This window comes from Candida albicans, chromosome 1 (assembly GCF_000182965.3).
Source record: "Candida albicans SC5314 chromosome 1, complete sequence".
Classification (NCBI taxonomy): Eukaryota; Fungi; Ascomycota; class Pichiomycetes; order Serinales; family Debaryomycetaceae; genus Candida; species Candida albicans.
In genome coordinates, this window is record NC_032089.1 from 1,961,958 (window position 1) to 1,980,719 (window position 18,762).

Genomic DNA, 18,762 nt, shown 5'->3' on the forward strand with positions numbered 1-18,762 from the left:
CAAAAAGTTTATGTAGATTTTGTAATACTAGACATAATTTTTGCAAGTGGATTGATTTTTTTAAGTTGAAGTATTTGTCCAAAAATGTACAAAAAAAAAAACCATACAAAAAATATAATAACTTCAATAAAATGGAAAGTCTGACAGAGCAGAATTACTTTTGTTAACAGTTCTAGTTACCTGCTAGTGACGTTTATAGATTGGAAATAGAGTAGATTGGAATAATTCCGGAAATAACCAAAAATCCATCCATTCACTCTCTTCCACCGTTATCGGATATTTTCACTTAATATATGATGGAGAGAAGAGAAGAGAAGAAAAGAGATGCGATAGTGAGTGGTAGAAAAAAGAAACACAATGCAACTTAACCAACCAACACAAGACAAAAAAAATGATTACTAATAATTTAATTTAAACCTTACCCGTGAAGAGTTGAAAAAAATTATCTACATATATATATATATACCACCTTTTTCCTCCTTCTTATTCATATTTTACACAACAACCATGAGTGCTCTACTATCAGCAGATGATTTAAATGATTTTATATCACCTGGTGTAGCTTGTATAAAACCACTAGCATCATCATCAACCAATACCACCACCACCAATACTACTGACTCATATAATGAAAATGGAGAAGTAGAAATTCAAATAGATTCACAAGGAAATCCATTAGAAATTTCAAAAATTGATGATAAACAATTTCAAACTAATAAATTAACACCAGCACAAATATCATTAGCTGATTGTCTTGCTTGTTCAGGTTGTATAACATCAGCTGAAGAAGTATTAGTAGCACAACATTCTCATCAAGAATTAATTAAAGCCCTTCAATCACAAAAGGAAACCAATAAAGTGTTTGTTGTTAGTATATCTCATCAATCAAGGGCATCATTAGCAATGGCATATAATGTATCGATTGAAAATATGGATAAATGTTTGATTGATTTATTTATTAGACAAATGGGATTTACTTATATTGTTGGGACATCATTAGGAAGAAAATTATCATTAATTAATGAAGCCAAAGAGATAATCAACAGAAAAACCAAAGGCAGTGGTACTGGTGGTATTGACTCAGATTCCTCCTCAGGACCTATATTATCATCAATTTGTCCTGGTTGGGTCTTATACGCTGAAAAGACTCATCCTTATATAATTCCAAAAATGTCAACCGTAAAATCACCACAACAAATCACGGGATGTTTATTAAAAAATTTAACTTCAAATTCATTAAATATTGAAAAATCAAAAATTTATCATTTATCAATCATGCCTTGTTTTGATAAAAAATTAGAAAGTGCTCGACCGGAAGTATATGAAGAAGAAGAAGAAGAAGAAGAAGAAAAAGACAAGGCCTTAGTGCTGGTTCCTGATGTTGATTGTGTTATTACTGCTAAAGAATTAATTACATTATTAGAAGAATGTCCTCAATATCAATTAATCCCACCAACACTACCACAAGAAGAACTTATTGGTGGTGGTTGTTTATCAATGACGGAAATTTATAAACAATATGCACCACCAAATTGGCCATTTATAGAAATATCATGGTCAAATGATTCAGGTTCAGCATCAGGAGGATATGCATATAATTATTTAACCATTTATCGAAATGATTTAATATTAAAAGGTTATGATGGTAATAAATTCACCATAAATTTAATTAATGGACGTAATCCAGATATTTATGAAATGAGATTAATGTATAATGGTGAAAATAAAGAAAAATTGGCTAGTGCTGCTGTTGTCAATGGATTTAGAAATATTCAAAATTTAGTAAGGAAATTGAAACCAAACACAGGAAAGTCAACAAACACCACCACCACCACCACAAAGAGTAAAGTTAATCCATTGGCAGCTAGAAGAAGAGCAAGAATAGCCAACAATCGAGGTAAACCAGAAACAAAATCAACATCAGAAGTGAATTCCCAAGAAATGGAAATTGTTGCTGATGCTTCAAAAGTTGATTATGTTGAAATAATGGCATGTCCTAATGGTTGTATTAATGGAGGTGGTCAAATCAGTGCTCCAAATACCACCACCACCAGTATCACGTTACCACAAAAGGAGATTGAAAAACAATGGATTAATGCAGTATTAGAGAAATATAATAGTATTCCAATGTTTGATTTAAGTTCACAATCATCATCATCATCATCACCAAATGAAATTATTAAATTTATTGAATGGAGTAAAAAATTTGAAAATCAATTTAATATTAGTGATAATCGATTATTTAAAACTCATTTTAATCCCGTGGAGAAAAATATCATCATGTCAGTTGATGATCCTGCTACTGCTTTATTAGTTGGATCTAAGTGGTAAAACAAAGAAGAGAAGTAGGTATTTAATTGATATAATTTTATAGAGAGTAGATGTTAACTATAATGGTAATATGTATTTAACTATAGAGAATTAAGTATTGAGTAGGGAGTTTTACTGTTCAAGTTCAAGTTCAAGTTCAAGTTCAAGTTCAAGTTAGTTGTTGATTAAGTATTTCTACTTGATAAGCTTCTTGAATTGATTAACAATTTCAACAAATTATTACATTATCTTGTTTTAACTTGTTTGTTATATGGGGGGGGGGGTGGTTTATTAAAATGTGTGTAGTGTAAGTAAGAGTAGTGGCGAAGAGAGATTAACTGGAGTATGTAGTTAGTATGCAGGAAAAGAAAAGAAGCTCAACCATCTTAATTAATTTTTCTAGCCAATAAAATAAATTTGTTTTTTTCTTACTTCAAAACTTTTTAACCCCGATAGAGAGAGAGACAGTGAGACAGTGAGACAATTGAAAAAGTTTTCTTTTCATAATTATTAACCAATCAATTGTTGAATACTTCTCTTCTTATTCTTATTTCAAAGGGGTTCTTTTTTTTTTTTTCATTAAAGTACATATTATATATTCCAATTACAACAACATCATCATCATCAACATTTAAGAAAATCATATTTCTAAGATCTATTTTAACCTACATTCCTAAATAATAACCAATAGCAATAATAACAACTAATAACAACAATGTTTAAACAAATTATAACATCTTCATCTACTAAATCAACAAGATTGTTTACCAGCTCCACTTTAAAATATTTATCAACTAGTTCATCACTTTTAAAACCAACATTAGCTGCTGCTGCTGCTGCTGCTTCCATCACCACCACCACCACCACCACTGATAATTCTAGTGAATATTTAACTACTGGAGGATCAACTCATTCAATTCCTGCTAAAGGTTTTAGACTTTCTCAACCTAAAACATGGGAAGAATCCAATGAAAGTGCATTATCTAAAGCCACCAAATTTTTATTTTTAAGTGAAATTGCTCGAGGAATGTATATTTGTTTAGAAATGTATTTTAGAGCTCCATATACCATTTATTATCCATTTGAAAAAGGTCCAATTTCTCCAAGATTTAGAGGTGAACATGCATTAAGAAGATATCCAAGTGGTGAAGAAAGATGTATTGCATGTAAATTATGTGAAGCTATATGTCCAGCTCAAGCCATTACTATTGAAGCTGAAGAAAGAATTGATGGTAGTAGAAGAACTTATAAATATGATATTGATATGACTAAATGTATTTATTGTGGTTATTGTCAAGAAAGTTGTCCTGTTGATGCCATTGTTGAAACTCCAAATGTTGAATATTCTACTGCTACTAGAGAAGAATTATTATATAATAAAGAAAAATTATTGGAAAATGGTGATAAATGGGAACAAGAATTACAATATTGTATTGATGCTGATGCTCCATACCGTTAATTAAATGTAAGACCATTTTTGTAGCATATATATATATATTTACTTTTATCTTTAATAACAAATTTAATTAGTTTTATATTTATAAGTTGAAACGTTTTTATAGGTCAGAAGTACTTTTTAATCATAATTGTATTTATATTGAATAGTTTAGGTTCTACCGCCCTTGAGAATATAAGAAAACCAGAAACAAATAAATACACCAAGAAGTTTAGAGAAAGAAAGGGAAATTTTACAATTATATTATATCAAAGCATAATGATTAGAATAATTAAAACTAAAAACTAAAAACAAACAAAAACAAAAACAAAAACAAAAACAAAAAAACATAAAAAAACCACACACACACACACATATATATTTATAAAAAGTTTCAACATGAATCAACAAAAACATCGAAAATCATTTCAACAATTTCTACTTTAATTGTTTTTTTTTTATAATTTTTTCTTTTAGGATGTTTAAACTTTATTGATTAATGACTTACTTACTTACTTACTAACAAGTGTAGTTCTTCTTTTCTTTTCTTTTCAAGTAATCCTTTTCTTCTTTAGTTTCTTATTGAACTTGAGAATAACCAGTGAATGGATTAGCATTCTTAGATTTCAAATAATCATCAGATTGTTCTTGCCATTCTTTATTCATAGTAATTGGTGGAGGACTAGCAAATTGTCTAATACCAAAGAATAATACTACTGAAGCAACAATACAACCAGTAGTAATCCAAAATACTTGAGATCTTTCACCTGGTAAATATAATGGAGTTCTTGGCCCCCATTCACCAAATGAAATATAATAAGCAGCTTTTTTTTCAGCTGGAGTTAATTCTTGCCATGGTAATTCCATTCTAGATTTTAATTCATCTATTAAAGTTTGTTGATCTTGTTTTGGTAATGAAGTCCATCTAGATTCTAAATTACCAATATAAGCATTGGATAAAGCTCTTGGAGCAGCAGAGGTTGATTTAGCAACAGTACTGTTGAATCTAAGAATGCTAGTAGTAATAGAAGCGGTGTTGGCTTTAGTGGCAGCTCTTTGTAATGATCTCATAAACATATTGAATACTTGTTGGGGGAGGGGGGGGAACTATGTGTTTGAAATTGTTAGTAAAAGAAAATGATAAAAATTGAAAATTGGGTTTATAATTTTTTTTCTCTGTCTCTCTCTCTTAGTATAGTAATAAATTTGATTGGTTAAAATTAGTTAGTGGGATTTGGTACAGGAACGACCTTTTTATTTTTTTTTTTTTTTCTCTTTCATTCTTTTCATTCTTTCATTCATTCTTCTTTACACACCCAAACTGTATTTTTAATACACTTAAATGTTTTCAACTATTGTAACAAAACATACCTTCTTGAATAATCTGTAAATAAATAAATAAATAAATGTTGCTCTGAATATATATATATATATCTCTAACTCTATAATAACACTAGTGTTTGATTTAATAARSCTTAATATATTGGGAGAATTGAGAGAATACTCTTTTGAAGGAATGAAAGTTTTATACCGAAGGAGAATTAAAGGAATACGTAAATATATTACACGATATTTCTCTATATATTATTTTGGTCTTCTTCTTCTTCTTCTAATACATGTTAGTTATAAATCAGGTCATTTTTAAATTTTTTTCCACTTACATTGTTTTTGCGGCCTAAACCTAACAAACAAACAATTGATAAATTCTATTATTCTCTTTTAAGCGAAACAGTCCTTTGCCTATTAGGCGCAATTATTTATTTATTTTTTTTTTATGCCCCTATGATGAATAACCTCCTCTATAATCTATATAAACTAATGATCTTTTCAATTGAGAATCATTGATTTCTTCCACAGAAACATTAAACCCTTGGCCTTGGTGGTCATCATTATCATCATCATCATTATCATTCTTGGTGATTTGATTAAAATAATTTAAAAATTCAATTAATGAACCACCAACTCCAAAATATATATTCTTAGCAGCAATAATAGCTAATTTATTATTATTATTATTATTATTATTATTATTATTATTATTATTCTTACTAGTAGCAATGCTCTTACTACTAGATTGTTGGAAAATAGTTTTTATAGATTCAGCAACAATAGGTAAAGTATCAAGTGAATAAATTGTTTCTGAACTTATTATAACATCAATATCAATACCATTAGTATCTTTATCTTTAATAGCCGGTAAATTAATAAATTCATTACCCCATGATCCTGATATAAATTGTAATTCAATATTATAATTATTAAGATCATTTTTAAATTGATCAATTAATTTTGTCGTAATTAAGATTTCATCATTAACAAATCTTGACTCAATTTTATCACCACCACCACCACCATCATCATCATCATCATTTGTCGTTGATGTTAATTCGTGTAATTGTTCAATTGATATAGTTGAAGCCCAATGAATTAATAAATTGGGTACGGTGACTAATCGAAGTACATCATAATTAAAATCCGATAATATCAATCTTAACCCTGAGTCTGATGAAGATTGGAGTTGATTACTTTCTTTTATTGATTGGAATTTTTTCAATAATAGAAAACATGAAGGTAATGCTGTACCACAACCCAATTCCAAAATTGATTTTGACAGTAACAAACTATTATTATTATTATCACTATCACTATCACTACCATTTATCAATTTATTCAATGCATCAACGGTATCATATGAACATTCCCAACTTTTAAATCCTCCTTCATATACATTTTTTTGTAAATCATTATTATTCTGATTTTCATCAATCAATAATTTATGAACTCCAATGTTATTCCCTTCTTCCTCCTCCTCCTCCTCTTGTTCTTCTTCAATCATTAATTGATGTTTAACATCAAATAATTCTCTTCGATATATAATATTCCCTTGTGGTGTGGTATAATTATCAAAACTAATTCTAATTCCTTGTAATGTTGATAATATCGAATCTAAATTATGTAGTTTTGGTTTGTTTTCTGGTGTTATAATTAATGAATCTAATGCGTTGAGGGGTTGAATTATTGAATTTGAACCATTTAAAAATGATTGATTTGATTTGATATATGTATTACTTTCTTCTAATTCATCATCATCATCATCATCACTAAAATCACTAAAATCATCTTTTGTAAATCCAAATGAAAATGACATAATTAATAGAAAAAAAGAAAAGAGTTGGGTGTTTGATATGAATGAAGAAGATTTGATCGTAGTATAAGTAATCTGATTGAATTTATTGTAATCTCATCTCAAATGTTGAAAAAAAAAAAAAAAAAAAAAAAAAACCAAAAATCAAGTCCAATCACGCTACCAATTGATGGTGACAATTTATACGGCATGGATTATTTTTGAACAACGGTTCAAGTAATCAAATAATTAAGTGTACCATCTTGAACTAAGTATTTTTTTTTCAATTTCTTAGTTTTTGCATTTAAACCATTACTGTACTTATAATGTTATATTGAAGTAAGTATAATAATTTTTGTAATTTTTGAAAAGTTCACCCCCCTCACCCTTTCCTCTATTCTTTGCAAATACGTATTAGTATTACTTCATTAAATATCCCTTGCATAACTCTCTACTTATTTTTATTTATACTTGTTATTATTTATTTATTTATTTATTGAATAGATAAACAAAAGAAGCTAATTAGATCCCGGCCAAATTTGATTTGATTTTGATTGTATAGATAGATAGATAGATAGGAAATACTTTAAAGACAAAATCATACATAATAACACGACTGGAGATTAATTAGGAGAACGAAAAAAAAAAAACGATACACGAAAACCAAAAACAGAAACCAAAACAAAAACAAAGAAATATACCACCACCACTTCTACCACTTCTACCACCCCCTAATTTTTTACACAATAACTGCAGCAACATTAATTTATTAAAAATTTTCCAACAATAAAAACATTGAATTACTGCAAAATCTCCCAAATTTCTATCAAAACACTCACTTAGTTACATATATATTCTTATTCTTATCAATTGTTACTAATAACAAATAACAATCAATAATGCCTGGTGATAATGACATTGTATTAGTAGATTCAAGTTCAGATAATGAAGAAGAAAGAGAAGAAGATGATGATGATGAATCACAACATAGAGAAATCAAGAAATTTAAACCTAATCCTAATCCATCTCAAACAAGAGATATGAATGAATCTCACGTGATAAATAAGAGCAATTTTTCAACTGTACCATTTAATGCAGTCTCATCATCATCATCATCTGATAATGACCAGGACAACGACGAAGAGGAAGAGGAAGAGGAAGAGGAAGAGGAAGAGGAAGAGGAAGAGGAAGAGGAAGAGGAAGAGGAAGAGGAAGAGGAAGAGGAAGAGGAAGAGGAAGAATCAGAAATAAATGGGAATCAAATACTGCTTAGCATTGATGATGAGTATGATTCAGAAGGATTAACTAAAGAATCATCAAGAACTCCAATTGGTAGTAATACATCTGATATAATAATCAATGGAGTAACGATAATAACAAATAATAATGATAGTTCTTTAGTTGCATCATCATCTGACGATGATGACGATGATGACGATGATGACGATAAGGATGACGACAACGACGATGATGCTAGTGATTTGGAATCGGATTTTGCTTTTGAAGAAATACCACCTTCATTAATTATGGAAACCAGAAAATATCTTAAACAAAATGGTACGATGAAATTTCTTGAAAAATATTTACCTACAGCAGCATCAATTGAAAATATCATTAAATTAATATTACAATTAGGTTTTGTCCCCAAACGGAAACTAAATAATGGTTTGGATGAAAATGATATTATGGAATATATCAAAATATTAAATCATGCGATAATAAAAGTGAAATCAATACGAGAAAGAAGAGAAGATATAACCACCATTAATGATGCCCTTAAATTAATTGAAAATTCAAAAAATATTATGGTTATAACTGGAGCTGGAATTTCAACTAGTTTAGGAATCCCTGATTTCCGATCATCTCAAGGATTTTATTCAATGATTCAACATTTAGGACTTTCGGATCCACAAGAAGTTTTCGATTTAGATTTATTCTTGAATGATCCTAATATATTTTATTCAATTGCTCATATGATATTACCACCAAATCACATTTATAGTCCTTTACATTCATTTATTAAATTATTACAAGATAAAAATAAATTATTAAGAAATTATACTCAAAATATTGATAATTTAGAAAGTTATGCTGGAATACATAAAGAAAATTTGATTCAATGTCATGGATCATTTGCTACTGCTAGTTGTATAACTTGTGGTTATAAAGTTGATGGAGAAATTATATTTCCAGAAATTAAAAATAAGGAAATTCCTTATTGTCCTAAATGTAATGAAGTTAAACAATCAATACTAAAAAAGGGAAAAAAAACTAAATCTAAATCCAAAAAGAAAAAGAAAAAGAAAAACAAACCCTATGATGACGATGACGAGGAAGAGGAAGAGGGAGAAACTTATTTTCATGAAAGTTTTGGAGTCATGAAACCAGATATAACATTTTTCGGAGAACAATTACCAGAAAATTTCAAAATTGCTATAAATCAAGACATTAATAAAGTTGATTTAGTTCTAGTTATAGGTACATCATTAAAAGTTGCCCCCGTTGCTGATATAGTAGGGAAAATACCTGAACATATCCCACAAATTTTATTAAATAAAGATCCTATAAATCATTGTCAATTTGATGTTAGTTTATTGGGTTATTGTGATGATGTTGCTAGTTATATTGCTAATGAATTAGGTGAATCTTGGGATTTACCTCATCCTGATTATAATAAAATCCGTGGAGAAAAAAACGGAGAAAATTTACTGGTTCAATTACTTGATTCAACTTTAAGAGAATATCTAATAAGTAATAAAAAGAATGATTTGAGTAGTGAACAAGAACAAAATAAAATGGGAGAAGAAAACAGGAAAGTGGAAGAAAGTGGAAGACGACCAAACGAAAGTGGAGGTAAAAGTGGATGAAGAGCCAAAACAAGATAAAGTGGACAACGAGGACAAAGAGGAAGAGAAAGCCCCGATAGATAAACTATAGACGTTAATGTGGTTAGTTAATTATATATATATATATATATATGTATATGTTTTTTTAAACTAATAATACTTTAATCAACCAATCAATTCAACTTGATCAAGTTTAATAAAGGTCTTTGCGGGAATTCAAAATTTATCAATTGGTAGTTTCAAACCAATCAGTATAATATAGGTAGTAAATTAAAAATTAGGTTTAAGGTTATTAGGCTAAGTGAATTGTAAATCTTACTAAATCTCCATTGAATCAAATTACATGTGTTGTGTTGTATTGTGTTGTGTTGTGTTTATTGTTTCTTTTTATGTTTAATATACAAATCATCTATAATAGTAGTAATAATAATTCAAATCAATTTTCATTTTTATTTTCTTTTTATCTCCCTATACATTATAAGCAGCAATAATAAATGATAAAACAAATGAAATTTTAAAACTTGGTTTTTCAAAAAATAATTGTTTTAAATTAATTTTTTCTTTACCAATAGTAATGAAATAATTCCATGGAATATGAATAATATTTTTATTTTCTAAAAATTCAATTAAAAAATAACTCAGTAATGAAACAAATACAATAACTTGAGATAATTTCCCAATTATAACTCCTAAAAATAATCCAACTACTGATCCAATAGTTAATTCTTCATAATTTAAATAATTAGAAAATCTAGATTCATGATATTGTTTTTGTAGTGGTTGTTGTTTACTAATAGATAAATCTAATGATGGTTGTTGTTGTTGTTGTTGATATTGAGTTAAACTACCAGTATCATTGTGGATTTTTCTAGCAAATGTAGATAATAATAAAAATGATGAACCAGTACTAGCAAATAATATTTTTAAAGTGTTATTACTATTATTGCTGCTGCTATAGTTGCTATAGTTGCTACTACCACCATAAGAAGATCTTGATGATGATGATTTGAAATTGGTAATCAAATTATTGAAATTGAATAATTGATATTGTTTTGGAATTGTAGTAGTACCAGTACCAATAATGGTTGTACGTACTGATCCAATTGATCTTTTAAAAATTGTTGAAATAAATGGTGAACGAGCAAACATGGGGAGGAGTAAAAGAGGGAGGGGGGGGTAAATATGTAATTGATTAATAATATTTCAATTGATAGTAGGAGTTGTATTAGTTGGTTTGGATTTATTGTTATTTTCAATATTAATTGGAAGTAATAAAAATATATATGGTCTAAAAATTGTTTATATATAAAAAGCAATCCCCAATTGAAATTTTTGTTGGGGTTTTAAATTTAATTGTTGTTGTTGTTATTGTTATTGTTGATATTGTTTAGTTGTATGGAGATTATATAATCATCATCACCCCCATCCCCCCAATACTACGGGAAATGTCACCTAAACGACACTACTATAATTGCTATTGCTTATATCCGAGGAAGGTGATTTCCATTCCTTAAATGGGGTTTTCAATGCAACTTTTCAATACAAAACCACCATCAACTGCAGTTAAATTATAAATTGAAAGTACCTAGTTTTGATATTTAGATTAGATACATTTGAATTGTAAACATGAATAATAGGCTACTTGAAATTGTCCTCTTTTTGTTGATTATCTCCAATACAGTAATAGAATACACGATTGCTTAATTTTCTCTAGTACTATAGAATGAAGTAGTTCAGTACCATTTGACTATTATATCTATCATTTCAATAGTCATTAATCAAAATGAACTTCAGTGGCTACTTTAATTAATGACAAAAGTATCAGAAGTTTGACAACAACAACAACTTGGTTGGTTAGTGTGCGTGTCCAAGCTCAATTTCTGTTTTGTTTTCCTCGCCCCCCTCCCCCTCTGTCATCAATCTCTACACAACAACAACAGAAAATACTTTATTTATACCAATTGCTATTAAAATACAACTCTTGACTCATATACTCTTTCAAACAATGGATGGATGGAGTGAAGTATTAAGAATACCGTCGAGTGTATTTGCTACTGATAATTACAATAATCCCACTACAATTGTCAATATAACATCACTACAGTTTGATTCTGTACAAAATTTCATATGGTGTGGTGATTCAAGAGGTTATACTAGATCATTTACTGGATCATTTGCAACAAATTCTTTATATGGGAATTTACAACTTTATCCTTATACGAAATTCCATACTAGTGATGTAAATTATAATAACCCAATAAAACAAATACTATCTCATCGAGAAGGAATATTATCATTACTGAATAATGCAATAAGTTTTAATAGTAGAAGAGGATTATCAAAACTACAAGTCACATCTAAGACATTTAATAATAATGCTACTACTGAAAATAAATTTAATAATTTACAAGCAATGACATTCAATTGTAATTCATTCAATGATGTTGTTGTTGGCACTGATACATCAATGATGAAATTTGATTTAAATAAACCCAATGTTTTATCATCATTTGATCATCAAGGAGGGATTTCATTATTAAATAATTTGGGTAAATTTTTAACTATAGCAAATAGTAATGGATCATTAGATATATTTGATCCTGTATCCAATTCGACAATGAAAACTTTTAGTGCTCATAATGGATTTATTTCTAATTTAGACGTTAGAGGCAATTATATTGCTACTTGTGGTTATTCAATTAAACCTAAACGATATTATCATAATCAACCTGCAGAATATATAGTGGATCCATTGGTCAATATATATGATACAAGAATAATGAGAGCTATAGCTCCAGTACCATTCCCTGCTGGTGCTGCATCAGTGAAATTCCACCCTAAATTGCCAAATATTATAATTATTGCATCAACATCGGGACAAATGCAATTTGTTGATATTTTTGATCAAACAAATGTTTATTTATATCAAGCAGATTTAGCAATACCTACAACAACAACAACTACTATCAATAACAAGCCAAGGATGTCGAATCTTGAAATAAGTGAAAATGGTGATTTCTTAGTGTTTAATGATAATTGTGATAATATGCATTTATGGTCGATTAGTCCTTCGAGTAAAGATTTTGTCAATTTCCCTCAACCAGTAGAACAACCAGATATTATTGATTCTAATTTTGAAATCATTGATATAGATGCTAATGTGCCTTTATCAATTGTTGGAATGCCATATTATAAGGAATTATTATTATCAAATTATCCGAATGATTTGAGATTTGTTAAGGAAACAGCAAAATTACCTGAACCGATAGATATAGAATTGATTTTAGAAAATGAAACTCGAAATAATGGTACCAAGAAATTTTTCCCTTATGATAAATTAAAATATGGTCCAGGAAATGTTTATAAACCTTATCAATCATTAAAGGATAATAAGGAAAATAAAGAAATACTGATTCCGAAATTTATTAGTGAAAGATCAACAACCACAACCACAACCACCAAAGAATTGAAAGCTGATAATGATGGTAAATTTATTGATGATAGTATTTTTCAATATAAATTCCAGGGGAAATTAAATAAAGTACCAAATTGTTATTCAAGATTACAAATTCAATATTCGAAATTTGGAATTAAAGATTTTGATTTTAGTTATTATAATAAAACTAAAGAATGTTGTGGATTGGAAAATCATACTGATAATTCATATATTAATTCTCTTTTACAATTATATCGATTTCAATCGAGTATATATAATCAAGTTGTTGGTTCATTATCAAAAGAATGGTTACCTAATGATATCACCACTATTATCACTACCAACAACCCTGAAGGTTCATCTATTTTAAATGAATTGGGATATTTATTTGATATGATGTTTAAAGCACAATCTAATAATGTTAAAATTTATAATTTAAGTCAAGTTTTGAATCATCATCCGAATGCTCAAAAATTACTCAATAATAATGAATTATTAAATTTAAATTCTCAACAAGTTCGAGATTTAGTTATTGAATTTAATAATTTTTTATTAACTACTTTACATCAAGATTTTCAAACTCAATTTCAAGAAAATTTCAATTTAACAGAATTGAAATATGAAATTGAAATAAAAGGTAATGGTACTTCATGTCCAATGTATGATAAACATCAAGGATCAATGTTTTCTTTAGAATTAATTACTCCACCTAGTAATATGTTGAATAAAATGAGTATTTTAATTAATAATAATAATAATAATAATAATCCTCAATATCAACCAGAACCCATTAGCAGTCTTGATAATATTAGACGAAATTTAAATATATTAACATATTTGGAATATTCAATGAATCAATATAAAACCATTCCATGTCAACAACATAATCATTCATATCCTCATAATTTAGAAATTCAAACTAGTATAGTTCATTTACCTTCAGTATTAACCATTAATGTCAATTTATCGAATCCAGAATTTAAAATCATTAATAATTTTACTCAATGGTTAGTACCGGAATTTTATGCTGTGAAATCAAAATCAATATCAGGAAAAAATGGATATTCATTTAAAGAGATTGATCATCCAACACCAAATTCAGCTACTCAAGAATCGGGGAAATATAAATATAAATATGAACTTTTAGGATATGTTTGTGAAATAAATCATCAATCTGATATAGTTAGTGGAGCTCATAATTTAGTGGCATTTATTAAAGTTAATAATAATGGGGGTTGGTATTTATTTAATGATTTTTTGGTTATGCCTATACCGGAAGAAGAAGTATTTGATTTACAACCATCATGGAAAAAACCCATTGTTATAATGTATCAACAAACTAATCAACCCCTGTTTAATTATTTAACCACCACCACCACCACCACCACCACCACCACCACGTTCAGTAATGCTGGCAAATATGATGATCTGATATTATATCGAGATCATTTTGCTGAAGGGATTAGGAAAGGTCATCAATTAGAGTATGAATTGTTAACTAGAAAAGAATCACCTCAACCTGGTTCATTAGTTGCTATTGATGCAGAATTTGTCATGTTAAAACCTGAAGAATTGGAAATTCATTATGATGGATATAAAAAATTAATTAAACCCAAACAATTATCTTTGGCAAGAATATCAGTATTAAGAGAAAATGGGATTCCATTTATTGATGATTATATTGTTCATACATCAGATATTTATGATTATTTAACCAATTTTAGTGGTATTGAACCTAATGATTTGAATTTAACATTAAGTAATCGAGAAAATCTCGTTACTTTACAAACTGCATATAGAAAATTGTGGTTACTATTAAATTTAGGAGTAATATTTGTTGGACATGGATTATATAATGATTTCCGAACGATTAATTTACAAGTTCCAGAACGACAAATTCGTGATACAGCGGTGATTTATTATAAATCTGATTTTAAAAGACAATTAAGTTTAAAATTTTTAGCCTATGTGATGTTAAAAGAAAAAGTTCAAAGTGGGAATCATGATTCAATTGAAGATGCAAATACAGCATTATTATTGTATAAAAAATATCAAAATTTATATAATAAAGAAGATTTTGAACTGATATTGAATTATATATATTCTGAAGGTCAACAATTGAGATTTAAAGTTCCAGAATAGAAAGCAAAATTTTATAACCATTATAAATATAGATTATTACCAAAAATATAAATAAATAATTTCATATCTTGTGTGTTTTGCATAAATAAATATATAAAATTCTTTCTCTCTATATTTATATATTATACTTTTTATTTTATTTAAATTTATTTATATAAACGAAAAACTAGAAAAACTTAAAACTTAAAAAAACCAACAAAAATCAAAAAACAACATAAGATATAATAATAATTATTATTATTGAAATTGGTAATAATCCCAAAAATAAAGATAATTCATAAATACTAACTATCCTTAACTTTCCATATATCTTTATAATATATTTCATAATTTTTTTTTAAACATGGGAATCACTTGAAATTATAAAGGATCTGGAAAAAAAAAAAAAACCGAACGAAACAACATTATGAAATATTAAAAATAAATTGGGGAATGATCCCCCAATCTAGAAGGAAAGAGGTGGTAGATAGAGAGTGTCCTATCTTGATATATCTTCCTTAATTCCTTTTTTTTTGTAAAATTTTTAGGAAACTCATCACTTAGAAAACTCTAACCACTCTTTTTGGTTTTTAGTAAATAATGAAAATAACTAACTGACTTCATATTTGGAATAACCAACTCATAATAATAATAATAATAAACTTATTTTTTTGTGAACAAAATAAATGAATGAATGCCAAAATAACTCTAAAAACAAAAACAAAAACAAAAACTGATAAACTTAAAAAATTAATGAGGGGGAGATGACAAAATGGTAAAATCAATATAATTCAAGACAATATTCTATAGCTTGATATTAAAAAAATTTAAATGGAATTTGGGGGGGTATAGGGTGGGGTATTATAATTGATTAATGATTAAACTTCTTATAATAAGATAGCGGCTAAACCAGCAATAGCAGCAAAACCAACAGTGATTTGGTTAGAAGCACCACCAACGGCACCACCTTCAAAAGTAGTAACATTAGCAGAAGGAACAACAGAAGATGAAGAAGAAGAACCAGTAGAATTAGCATAAGAAGTGAATAAAGTAGATTGAGCAGTAAGAGTCAATTCAACATCAGTAGTGGATTCAACAACTGGAGTACTAGTGACATCAACATAACTGACTTCTTCACTGCTAGAAGAAGATTCACCAGCAACAGTACCTGGAGTAATAACAGTTGATGCTTCAGAAGAACCAGAAAGTGGACAATAAGTAGTATAAGAAGTGTGAACACCACTGATGGTAGTTGTAACAACAGATTCAGTAGAAGCAACTGGAGCAACTGATGAAGGAGAAGAAGATTCTTTATGTTTGTGTTCAGAAGCAGTCAATGGACAATAAGTGGTGTATTCAGTGACAACACCTTCAATAGTAACAGTGTTGACTGATTGAACAGCTGGAGCAACACTAGTAGCACATTTGTTGTCGGAACAATGAGTGATGGTGATTTCAGTAGTGTGATGTTCAGTGACAGTGGAGTTGACGGCTAAAGTTGAGGCAACTAAAGAACCAGCGACGACTAATAAAGTTTGGAATTGCATTATAAATAAAGGGGGGAGGCAGTTGTTGTTAAAAAAGCGAATGTAGAAATAGTTGGGATAAAAATATAAACTGTTGTTGTTTAATGTGGTCTAATTGACTTAAAGAAGAAATAAATTTAAATTTTGGAAGGGGGAAGGAGGGAATTGGATAGATATTTATAATACATATTTCAAACACTTTTATTATTGAAAGGGGGAGGGGGGGGGATTGGATTATATCAATTGACGATATATTAAATTGATAATAACGTCAAAATAAAAAAAAAGTCAAATCAAAACAAAACAAATCAAAAACAAGGCTATTAAGAAAAAAAAAAGCCTTGTTTATGCTTTTTTTTTTTCACGTTACATTAAATTTTTTCTTTTAGCTGCAAAGAGCAAAGAGTTTTAATGTATAAATTATTAAGGTGTTTAACACAAAAGAATAACTTTAAAAAATAGTAAAAAGGAGTAATGAGACATTCTACCGTGTATAGGTACTAAGTATCATAACCTAATTATTATGTAAATGAAAGATGATGAAGGTATATAATGGGAGTATAATAGAGCGAACAAACTGACTAAAAAATTTTTTGATGCGAAAAAATTCAAAAGCCTTCGTGTGTGTTATTGTTATTGTTATTGTTTTGAGTTTCTGTACACTACCTCAAAATACAACAACAATAACAACAGACGAACACGAAAAAAACTGATGATGATGATGATGATGATGAATGTTTTCGTGTAAAATACAAAAAAAAGATATTTCAATTAATTTTCGTGTCAATTATTCCTCCTTTCTGCTCTTAATTGCCTTGTTAATTAAATTAATTAATTAATTAATTTGCCTGACTTGATTCTATTAACTAATGGTTAATGTCTTACATTATTCTTATTCTTCAATTACGCGAGGCACCACCTCCCCAATTTTTCGAATTAATAGATATTCTTGGGGTGGTCTAGACTCGAGCTTTATTTTTTGTAATAATAATATTATTATTATTAAATATTAGCCGGTAATTCAACAATGTTCGATAATTCTTCCTTCCACAAACCTATACTATTACTGCTACTACTACTAGAATTAGTTCATTTTACTATTAACAATACTCCAATTGGGTAATTATTATCTTTGTTTATTCAGTTGTTGTTGTTGTTGTTGTTGTTGTTGTTGTTGTCGTCTGTCTCTCTATGTAGATTAACTTTATAAAATAAAGTAAAACAATACAACAAATAGTTGATATGCAGTTCTTTTTGTTTTTCGCAGGATTTACACATTAAGGCACAACAACAAGGTTTACACCGTCAAAAAGAATTTTCTTTAATTTTTCTTGGTTAATGTTCGAGATCTCTTGTTATTCACTCACAACACAGAATGGTGGTGGAGGCGTAACAATAAAGTTGTAATAGATTAGATCAAAATACTTAATACAATAAGACTCCCGTCACCTGGTTTGAATATTTCGAATATATTCAACCAAATAATGTATATATATTCTTGGTTAAGGATATTATTCAGGTACCAAAGCATAAAGAACTCATACAATATATTATTACATTACATTACACAATATAAGTAAATAAGTGGATTGTTATTTGTGTGTGTAGGACTGACTGACACTCCCACGCGTTTAGTAAAACCTACACTACCACCACTACCCATTAATTAATTACGCGTTAATAATAATAGTCCTTTTTTCTTTTCGTGTATTTTAATTCAATTCTCTGATTTAACATTCTTTGCGCGCGCATTCTCATTCTCTCTTTCTCTTTCACGGTTAAAGCTTTGTGTATATTTCTTCAATTATCAATACCAAACACACATACAACATACAACATACAACATACAACATACAACATACCCCAAGAAATCAACAAATTAACAAATTTTAACCCTTTTTTACTATCCAAATCTTCATTCTGAATAGCAATCTTTATTCTAAGCCATTGGTTAAATCTTTTGA

The 18,762-nt window shown here is 28.4% G+C and overlaps 7 protein-coding genes and 1 pseudogene across 8 annotated transcripts; 4 read left to right on the forward strand and 4 right to left on the reverse strand. All coding sequences in view use genetic code 12, as the record gives it.

The window, feature by feature from the left end:
* Nucleotides 1-507: 507 nt before the first annotated feature.
* On the forward strand, nucleotides 508-2,331 carry NAR1 (Nar1p; the record flags this gene model as incomplete). The annotated part of the gene is made up of 1 exon (XM_718350.2): nucleotides 508-2,331. The coding sequence occupies one exon, from the start codon at nucleotides 508-510 to the stop codon at nucleotides 2,329-2,331; it is 1,824 nt and encodes a 607-aa protein (XP_723443.2).
* A 694-nt stretch (nucleotides 2,332-3,025) lies between these two features.
* CAALFM_C109020WA (uncharacterized protein) lies at nucleotides 3,026-3,769 on the forward strand (the record flags this gene model as incomplete). The annotated part of the gene is made up of 1 exon (XM_718351.2): nucleotides 3,026-3,769. One exon carries the CDS (start codon nucleotides 3,026-3,028, stop codon nucleotides 3,767-3,769), a length of 744 nt encoding a protein of 247 aa, XP_723444.2.
* A 555-nt stretch (nucleotides 3,770-4,324) lies between these two features.
* On the reverse strand, nucleotides 4,325-4,822 carry COX5 (cytochrome c oxidase subunit Va; the record flags this gene model as incomplete). Its single annotated transcript, XM_718352.1, has 1 exon — nucleotides 4,325-4,822. One exon carries the CDS (start codon nucleotides 4,820-4,822, stop codon nucleotides 4,325-4,327), a length of 498 nt encoding a protein of 165 aa, XP_723445.1.
* Nucleotides 4,823-5,525: 703 nt separating this feature from the next.
* CAALFM_C109040CA lies at nucleotides 5,526-6,990 on the reverse strand (annotated as a pseudogene; the record flags this gene model as incomplete). Its single annotated transcript has 1 exon — nucleotides 5,526-6,990.
* Nucleotides 6,991-7,768: 778 nt separating this feature from the next.
* Nucleotides 7,769-9,736, forward strand: HST1 (histone deacetylase; the record flags this gene model as incomplete). The annotated part of the gene is made up of 1 exon (XM_718354.2): nucleotides 7,769-9,736. One exon carries the CDS (start codon nucleotides 7,769-7,771, stop codon nucleotides 9,734-9,736), a length of 1,968 nt encoding a protein of 655 aa, XP_723447.2.
* A 447-nt stretch (nucleotides 9,737-10,183) lies between these two features.
* CAALFM_C109060CA (uncharacterized protein) lies at nucleotides 10,184-10,864 on the reverse strand (the record flags this gene model as incomplete). The annotated part of the gene is made up of 1 exon (XM_718356.1): nucleotides 10,184-10,864. The coding sequence occupies one exon, from the start codon at nucleotides 10,862-10,864 to the stop codon at nucleotides 10,184-10,186; it is 681 nt and encodes a 226-aa protein (XP_723449.1).
* An 856-nt stretch (nucleotides 10,865-11,720) lies between these two features.
* CAALFM_C109070WA (poly(A)-specific ribonuclease) lies at nucleotides 11,721-15,293 on the forward strand (the record flags this gene model as incomplete). The annotated part of the gene is made up of 1 exon (XM_718357.2): nucleotides 11,721-15,293. The coding sequence occupies one exon, from the start codon at nucleotides 11,721-11,723 to the stop codon at nucleotides 15,291-15,293; it is 3,573 nt and encodes a 1,190-aa protein (XP_723450.2).
* Nucleotides 15,294-16,159: 866 nt separating this feature from the next.
* PGA6 (Pga6p) lies at nucleotides 16,160-16,819 on the reverse strand (the record flags this gene model as incomplete). The annotated part of the gene is made up of 1 exon (XM_718358.1): nucleotides 16,160-16,819. One exon carries the CDS (start codon nucleotides 16,817-16,819, stop codon nucleotides 16,160-16,162), a length of 660 nt encoding a protein of 219 aa, XP_723451.1.
* Between the last annotated feature and the right edge of the window lie 1,943 nt (nucleotides 16,820-18,762).